Source organism: Oryzias melastigma, linkage group LG5 (genome assembly GCF_002922805.2).
Source record: "Oryzias melastigma strain HK-1 linkage group LG5, ASM292280v2, whole genome shotgun sequence".
Taxonomy (NCBI): domain Eukaryota; kingdom Metazoa; phylum Chordata; class Actinopteri; order Beloniformes; family Adrianichthyidae; genus Oryzias; species Oryzias melastigma.
In genome coordinates, this window is record NC_050516.1 from 15,986,029 (window position 1) to 15,995,688 (window position 9,660).

A 9,660-nucleotide genomic window follows, 5' to 3' on the forward strand; every position below is an offset into this window, starting at 1 on the left:
AACAGCTCATTGTTTTCTGTCTTTCTCCTCTCAGGTAATTATTTATTCGTTTGAAATATTTTTCTTGAGTCTAAACTGTCATTTTGTTATCAAAGTCTCACAGAAATGCTTTTGGGGTGAGTCTTTGTTTAAGGAGTGGAGAAAAGTAAATTAGCTTGTTCGGTTATCAAGCACGTGGCTGACGTGCCATTTTGAAGGTCGCACCACAGGAACGGAAATGTTTAGCCATGTTCACTTGTTAGCTATTTTCTGAAGAATTTGAAAAAACAATGTTTTCAAGTAAATGCTCTCAATGAGAAAACAGCTTGTTACGTTTTTTTTTTCTTCCTCCTTTCAGGAGAGTAACACAGTTCACTTCAGGGTGGAGATGGACAAAATTTCTACTGACCAGAGAGAAAAAAAAAATATGAAAATGATGAAAAAGTTGGAAAATAGTTTGAAAAAATGAAAAGTGGAAAAAGTGGAGAGGTTTATGCGACTTGATGACGTGTAAGATCACGATTGGTCCGGACCATTGGACCACCATCGCGTGACAGGATGTGACACACATGTGCCATTACTATGCAATGAGTCTTCCTGAGTAAAGAACTGAGAAGCTCCAAACAAGCACACAAAGAATCACAAAAGGGGATGCAATGTTTAGCAATCAACTGCAAAATAATCCAATTGACAGGAATCATCACAGAATATTAATCCCATTTTAATAAAGAGAAATCAGGCTGGAAAGTGTGTGCTAAAGTGGGTGCTAGCGAGTAGCATGCTAGCGTGGTTCATGCATATATATTTATACGTTATTAATTTTTTAAAACATGGCTGATGTTATTCGCACGTATTTACGAGCGACCAGCACAAAACTGTAAAATTACGTTGGTCTCATGTAATATGTGCAGTCAAGATGCACATTGCTGCATTGCATGCTCGTATTTTAAGTGTATTCAAGGCTAAATTTTGTCGGTCACACATTTATTTTTATTTATTTATTTATTTTTAAAGAAAATGACTATTCTCATGTAGTTTTAAAAATACGTGCGGCCAGATGTGTTGGATATCTTTTTTGGCCTCACAGACCGGAGGAAGCCCAGCTAGAATATGCAGCGCTCACTTTCTACCCAGTGTCATAAACACTGAAGAGAGCAGACGTCACGGAAAGAGCTGTCAATGCAAAAAAATACAAAATACAAAATATAAAAATAATCTGAGCAGATCTCAACACTAAGTCATTTGTCTAAGTGGTGTTACTGTAGTGTGACATCATTCCAACCTTGCAGGCTGAACACATATGGTGCCTACACCGGCAACACCTAAATAACACATGATCTTTGATATATCGTAACTCCTCGACTACACGATCAGCTGAATCTGATGCAGAAAAAAGTATTAATTTATCTTACTTTACTTTTACTAACATTACTAACGTTAAGTACGCAAAGCCACTTTTCTTCATGACAGTATCAGCTGATTTACATTGATTGCATAAATCCACATAAATCAACATTGTGCAGTGTTAATTACACAAACTGTTAAAAAATTAGATAGACACATGGTGTTGTGTTTTCAAAAGTTAAATAAAGCTGGGATATTTTTGTTGCTGCTGGATAAAGAAAGGTTAAAAGTACATTTCAAAAATACTTTTTTTGTGCTTATGTTCTTCTGAACATATGGAGAAACGGGTTCTCCATATGTGCCTGTACAGATTTACAGTTAAAAGAAAGAATGTACAAAAGGACATCCACAAGGTTTTCTTTTTTCTTTGCAATTTTACTGTATTATTTAAAACCACAAAGTATCATGAAGTGCATCCAGAAATAGCAAAGAAGCAGTATATAATTATCCTAAATTAATCGCTAAGCTGTTTCAAAAGCAGGAAAAGGTGCTTGATATTTTTCTCTTTGTGGGGAAAACAAACCAAATTCAATTAAGAAATGCCAAAACTTCAGAACACAAAAGTTTGTTACTTTCATCGTGACAAGTAAATAGTTGAAAAATATTGAAAATGTAAAACATTTTGTGTTTTCCTCATTTTGATAGTGACAATTCTTTGTCCTTATAGCCCTGACAATATGTCTGTGGTGGGAGTTTTAAGGCCTCTACTTACATTACAAATGATACAAGGTACACACTGTGTAAGTACACACAGAAACATGACGATTTAGGGCTGAGCATGTCGTCTATGAACATGTGCAGAGTAGAAGCTTCTTCATTTCCAAATAAATCGACAAAATGTAACAAAGTGGTCAACAATAAAACTAAATAATATGACCAAATTTCACTTATATTGATATTGTCAAATATTCTTTTAAATTAAACCTTTTTTTCTCTCTTTTTCTTGCAGATTTCATTTACAATTTAACATATTCAATCATAAAATTCCAACAATTTCATTCATTCCATTTAGCTGGAAAACACTGAGACTCTGAAAGACAATAAAGTTGTATTTGTTTAATATCAAAAGCCTTTATGTTGCCTCTTTAGACAGGAACAGAGCTACATCATCATATCCTAGAGTTATTTGCAGATGAGTAATTCTTTATTGGTCCTTTAAAATGAAAATAAAACTTTATTTTGGAAAGTTTTGGCACAAAAAAGGGAATACCTAAACAAACATATTCACATGACTTATATAGCTTTTTTTGCAACATACCTTTATTCTAAAAACAGTCCTCTTTGTTTCTGCTGTCTGGCAGGCATTTGTTTTATTGTAAAACTATTGTGTAACTTTTGATTTGCTGTTGAAAAATAAGTCATTTTAATGTATGTTTTGAAATTCTAACATGACACATGATATCTGTTTAATGAAGAAAAGGATATAATCCATCAGAGGTTATTTTCTACTTTCTTAAGAAGAATATTTTTCCCTCTTTTAGGAAAAAAAAACAACAAGAAAGTGGACATATTTTAGGCATGATTATGTTTTTCGTTGTCTTGAGAAAGGCAAAAACAGCTGCAAACATGTCACCAAATATTAGAACCTACTGGATTAGACTACGGTGATAATACCTAGACTTATGTGAGAAAACTACACAGACTGGATGTTTTATTGCATTACAGAATCTAGCTAATCTGTCTGGAAGCAGGAACAGCATCACTGCTACTCTAACCAAAGGCCACGGCTAGAAATCAAAACTAGCTAACATTTTTAGAAATAAACAGATTTTGTTCTGAAACCTTCAGACATGACATAAAAAGTAGACATACTCTCCCATTTTTAGTGGATTTCTGACATAAAAGAAGCTTAAACTAAAAGTCATAATTTAAAGTGCTACATAAATATGTTTATCGGTTGATATTATGTCCAAATCTGACACGCTTTAATTTCCTGTCCTAGCTCTCCGTCGTAGCTTTAGGCTCATGCTTAATCTTATCAGGTTGTTTTTACTCAGGCATGCAGGTGCTACCAGCTAAAGCTATGGTCATATGAAAGCTAGCAACAACCCCCTTTTTATCCCTAGTCCAATTCACTGATTTATCAGCTAAACCCCCACTGGTCTGCTTTGGCTCACTCCGCAAGACACTCACAATGATAATATTTACATAGTAAAGACATAAAGTGCCCAAAATGAAAACATTTCTCTTTAAATTCATCTTATTTGACATCAATCGAAGCCTCCCTTGTTTGGGAAAGGACATTTCATGCCCCCTCATGTGTTCCTCGTGAGCCGTTGCACAACTAATCACCAGGTGGCTCTGCTCTCCGAAAACCCGGGCTGCAATTTAGAGTAACAGGGACGCTTCTCTGTTGTTAGATGTTGTGAGTGAAGGCTTCTGTTCCTCCCTCACAATAACACACAACGCAAGGTAATTGAAGAGGAGGAAGAAGAAGACACTTGCTGGTAAAAATTGGCACAGTAAAAACTGTTATCAGACGACCATTAGCAAAAGCCTGAAGAAAGAGGGGAGGAATATTACAAATCTGGCTCCGGAGTATGGCTAAAAAAGCCTCCCCAGCTTTAAATAAGCCAGTTTTCCGGTACTGTGTGTGCTCCTGTGTTCACTTCATTTCCATTTAGACCATCTGGCCGTGTCAGCACTGTAATTAAGATACAACACTGACCCCTGCACTTGATGTGACCCATGCAAGGGGGGGATGCTGGGAAAATCTGAACAACGCAGTTAAAGAACTGGCCCGCTTCATGTCCAATTACAGGCTGGGAGATTAAAAGATGTTGATCTCGTGCATCCACAGTTAGTGCCTTTGCTTTCAAACCCGTAACCCGCTGCAATACATTTCATGCAAAAAAATGCAGACGATTTTATTTATGCCATCTGATTCATAGATATAAGCACAAACATGCAGGATCTAATTTGAAATTTAACATTTTTAAAATGTCAATCTACTTGGGGTCACAATTGGTGATGTTTTGATTTCATCTTTGTGAAATGATCAAGTATTTTACCTGTCTTACTCCTAATAAAAAAGCTGACCAAGAAGAACCGATTAGAGATAAAACCGTCCGGAGAGATAAAACTGACATTAATCTATCATGTATTCATCATGTTGCATGGAAGTGGAGAACACAGACTCCCCTAAACAGGTCAGCTTGTACCTTACACCCAATAAGAGTGTGTGGGGAAATGATGACGGGTCAGGTCAGTGGTTTTAGCACCCTATCAGACTCTGAAAATAGAAAAGTTGCACTGATCTGGCCTGAACCTGGTTTAACCTAAACAAATAAATATTTGATCATCTAACAAACAACCATCACTTCTTTTTTGAAAACTTTCCTTTTCCAACATTCACTGGATTTGCTAAAGAACTTCAGTTTGACTATATTTGAATGAATTAAACTATATGTCTGAGATCCTTAAAGCCGGTGATGCTCTTGATGTTCAAGTTTGAACTGATACTAAAATCTTCCAAGTAAATTTTCAACCACATCTATCCAAATCAGTGTGACACATAGATTATGATGGACCAAATGTGGAATACAAAAAAAATATATATAGATTTTGAGTCCTGCAAAGTCAACATGTTTTAGTACAACACATAAGCTCATGTTTTGTCTATGAAAGTCTCCAGTCTTGGTGCTCACAGCCTCCTGTTCCTGTAAACGGGATGCTCCTGCCTTTTCTACAGATGTGTGAATTGACAAATCCAGCTTTGCATCTGTCCAGCCCCTTAATGAGAACACAGAAAGATGACGAGCAGTCCAGGGAATGAAAACCGCATGGAGGCTGTGAAAAAGCGCAGAAGCAGAAGCGAAGCTGAGGCCGCTTTGTTCTGCTGTCCCAGTAGAATCTGATCGATGTTGGCAACGGAGCCCTGCTTTGAAGTTTCCTCATTAAAGAGAGGTTTGCTTTTTCCTCATCAGAGATCTGAAGACAGGAAGCTTTTCCTTTGAGTTTTTGGATCGGGTGCTTACTGCAAAAGTACTGTGCTCTCCATAAACCACCTGTTAACAAATTACAACAATTTTGATGTAAATCCAAGGTGACCAGCAGGTTGATTCCCTATGAGTTCTGCCAACAGAGTATGCACAGGGAATGAAGAGACACATCTTCAGACTTGCTCAAGCAACAGATTCTCAGCCGCAGCAGGAAAATAGTGCATTTCTGCAGGAATGTTATGATCTGTCACAACACGGCCCAATGGTGCTCTCCAGGGACATCTGGGACGAGTGGCGAATAAGCGGCGCCATCGTTGGGTCCACCATTGAGGACGGTGGGAATAGCTTGTACCAGCCAATCACCATGGCAGTGAGGTCAAGCTCCTCCAATAAAATACGAGCTACGCCCATGAAACATTTGCGGTCCATTCGTCCGTAGTTTCCCCAGACAATCACCTGTAAAAGAAATAAGAGGAAAACTCTTAGAAACAAATGAAAGAAAAGGAAATATTTTCACGCATTCCTAGCATTAGAAGACAACGCCTCATGCTACACTGAGCAAGAACCTACGGAACGTTGTGGGTTTTTGTACACACTTTTAGCTTATGGTGTTCACACTGGACCGTCACGACCCAATACTAGCCCATGTACTCAGTTAGTAGAGGCTTGGGACAAAATATTAAAGTGGTATCTCACAAATCTTACAAATCTCACAAATCTTTCTCCAAGCTTCTTCTTTCTCTATTCTGATAAATAAAAGACAGAATATCATAGAATTCCAGCCGGGCACAAACAGCAGTTAATAGTTTATCTTTCATGATTGATTTTAAACCGATTGGCACTTTTGTGTTTTGTAAAGGACGATATCTATACAGCTCTACAAAATCTTAGTTCTTGACTGGTTAAAGGTCAACCGATTTAACTTTTAACGAGTGCACAACTGAAATAAGTTTGGTACGTAGAGCCTAAAAACAGCCCCAATGCTCCCAGTAGACATTTTTTAACAAGAGATCAAAATCCAATGTGGTATTCATAATAAATAGAAACACAGTTAAAAATAAAGAACCTAAAATCTCACCACACATGACCCAATTTAAACCAGTTGTCCTGTCACTTTTGCAGAAATGTAACCCCAAATCATGATATTTCCACCCCTTTACCTTACAGTTGTATCTCTGGAGACAACTTAGCATGACTGTAGGCACTTGCTCTAGTATCAGGCTGCATCAGTCCAGTGTGAACACCATAAGCTAAAAGAACCTTCAAGAACCACGTTAACGCATTTTTGAACGTACGACACATCCCAGATGTGAATGTAACATCGCGAAAGAATTAAACACTGCAGTCAATGCTGCACTGTATGTAATAGTTGGTCTTAGGTATGACTGGTAAAATAAGAAATCTTTAAATTGGAGTTTTACCGTAGTTTCTGGTTTGCAACTTCAGGAAATGACAAACAAAACGTTACTGCTGATCGGAGCAATTTTTCTTTTCTTTTCTTTTTTTTGATGAATTTCAGAGGACAGTGACAGCACATAATTGAGAGGGAGGTGCTTATTGAGTAATTACACAGTAAAGGAGATGCTAAATACAGAGCTAGTGTGCTCTTTGCCCTAAACACATCAATCATGGATCTCCTGCTTCTTCCTGAAGAAGCATGACGCACAGTCTGGCACACAGATATTGCTGTTTAGCACCACTATATGTTCTTGTTTTGCACTCAATAGACACCAAATGTTTTGAAAACAAAGAATCAAAAAGTTTCAGGCTGGTCAAACTCACTAAGACAAAAATGTGTCAAATATTGCATTTTATTTTTAAGCTACAGGGATGAATCTCACCTGCACCACTTTCCCCTGAGGGCTTTCAGAGAACACCAGGACCTGGTTGTAGAGAGGATCTAGAGACTTCCGCACAGACTTGGTCTTCTTCTTAGCCACACAGACCCCGTTCTCCAGGAGGTAAACCTTGATGTATGCCGCTGCAGTGACAAAGCAAGAAGTCAGCAACTTTCTCTGTTTCCAGGACAGTACTCCTGCTGTTTTAATTGAGTGGTTTTTTATCTTAAGCTAAAAATGTTTCTCATAGAAGTAAAAATATAATAATGATCAAGAGAAGATCCTTTTTTAGATTTTTTTTAAAGAAGATATTCCTGGTTTTAACATAAAGATAAAACTGAAACAGCGTAAGTATTCAAAATAAATTAACCAGATAAAAAAGTCAAATTTTCTAGCTGCAGCTAACTGTGGAAATCTATGAATTGGGCGGATCCAACTTTTTGTGGGAGGGGCTGAGTCACTGACTCCATCTTTGGCTACAGAAATAAATCTATCCAATTTTTTGTTACATTTTCATACCAATAATGTATTACGCTTTGACTAAAATATAATAACGTAAATATTATTTTTAAAATAGATGGAATAATTTTGCTTTTTGATATAAAAATATAAACTATATGCTATTTTTATATATTCAGGGTACATTGTTCTTTTGCTGATTTATTGTCTCATATAGATAAAAATTCCCTATATTTTTCTAAATTAGATTATTCCTTAACAGTAAATGTATACCAATTTAGCCAAGCATAATAAATTAGATTGACTAGTAATTAGATTTGGTAAAACTTTGTTTTTTAGAGTCAGATTTAAAAACAGCAACAATCTTTATTAAGTACTGTTTCAAGGTAACATGCTTAAACAATATTAAAGTGGATCTTATCACACTCTAATCAAACAATGTGATTTGTGTTTGTCTCAAATACAGATGAAGGGGTCATTTTAAATGAGAAATATATTACTGTACCCTCAAAGCACAGTTTTATCAAAGCTGACCGGCCTTAACAGAGACGTGTCAGACGCACCTGGAGGAGCTTTTGAACCCGGTTTCATTGTGAGTCCTCTGGCTTGCACTACCTCAACCTCCAGTCCTCCGTTTCTCTCCATGAGGCCGATCTCTACATCGCCTGGAAAGACAACAACAAAGATCCATTCAACCATCAGAAAAAGCCTCTTCATTTTCTTAGTCACCAAGTTTCATCTTCTCAAAGCATCATTGAACAATTAAGCCCAAAGATTAGAATTTACTTTTAATTTTGTGGCTCTTCTTTGAGCTTGTGAGTTTCTCTAACTTTTTAAGCTGATTTAGTATCAAAGCCACATAAAGTCATTTGAGTAGGTGATTTAAGCAATTAAGTACATGTTGTTAATGCCATCGTCTGGATTAAAAGCCTAGATGTGGAGCCTTTTAACTTCTTTCTCCCTTATTCCATCCTGTTTATGTAAATGTAAATGATTTAGCTGCTGCTGCACTGCAGAATAGACTCAGTGTCTAGTGCTGCGCTGCTGCCTCTTAAGAGCTTTACAACCACTGCAATACTTTCTGTCTGGTATATGATGGCTTTGACTGTGTCCCACAAGGGCACTGTGACCATGTTCTTTCTGGTCATTTCAGTTTAGACACAACTTGCTCTTCTCAATAACTGCACAGGTCTAATCCCACAATTGTGCATATGCTTGGTTTGTTCTTACTGTGTTTCATCATAACTCTGTTGTGTCTCATCCTTTTTGTTTTTACTACCCTTGGATTTATTTTGGTTTAGCATATCTAAGAAAATACTGTGGTTAAGTTTAAGGATAAAATTAATTTCTGCATTCTACACAGTCTGGGGGAGAGCAGCTTAGTCTTTTCCTGAGGACAGACTGAACTGCTGTCTTAATTATCCATTAACCTACATGTCAATACCACAGTTCCAATTGGTTTATCTTGTCACTAAACAGATGTTACAGTGTTTTTGTGTCTCAGTGTTTGCCTGTTACTCCAGAGCTCTCCTATCCCCAGATTTTTTTTCTATTAAGAGCAGATCTCATATTCATGGCCAACAAACTTCATGCTCAATACTTTGTAGAATAAAACCAAAAAGTGTACAGTATACATTTCTAATGTCCTGTTTTATATAATATATAAAATACATCCTGAATATCATTATTATTTTTTTATCTATGACATATTGTGAACCAAATTAAAAAATGAATCTAGATTTTTTTGATAATAAATTGGACTGTTTTGATTCTAATAGTTCATGTTTGTTTTGGTAATTTTCTTGCATTTTTTTGTAGAACATTAATAAAAGCTTAAATATGGACTCATTCCTCAAAATTACCATATTTCTCGCATTACATGGTGCACCCAAAAACCTCTTCTTTTTTTAACAAATGACAGTGAACCTTATAATTAATTCAGATTTTGCTTACTGGTGTTGAAGTCGGTCTTTTTTTGTGTTTTTATGAGTCGCAAACAAGGCTGGGTGTCGCTAACGCAGCTAATATATTACAGTGTT

General features: G+C 36.6%; 1 protein-coding gene across 1 annotated transcript in view; it reads right to left on the reverse strand.

Moving 5' to 3' along the window:
• Positions 1 to 1,737: 1,737 nt before the first annotated feature.
• rims4 (regulating synaptic membrane exocytosis 4) overlaps positions 1,738 to 9,660 on the reverse strand; it is a 42,337-nt gene continuing 34,414 nt past the window's right edge. The window contains exons 4-6 of the mRNA XM_024270503.2: positions 8,185 to 8,286; positions 7,166 to 7,305; positions 1,738 to 5,780 (exon numbers count right to left, since the gene is read on the reverse strand). Of these exons, the coding sequence (XP_024126271.1) occupies positions 5,562 to 5,780; positions 7,166 to 7,305; positions 8,185 to 8,286 (461 nt within the window). The 3' untranslated portion in view covers positions 1,738 to 5,561. The remainder of the gene's footprint in view (positions 5,781 to 7,165; positions 7,306 to 8,184; positions 8,287 to 9,660) is intronic.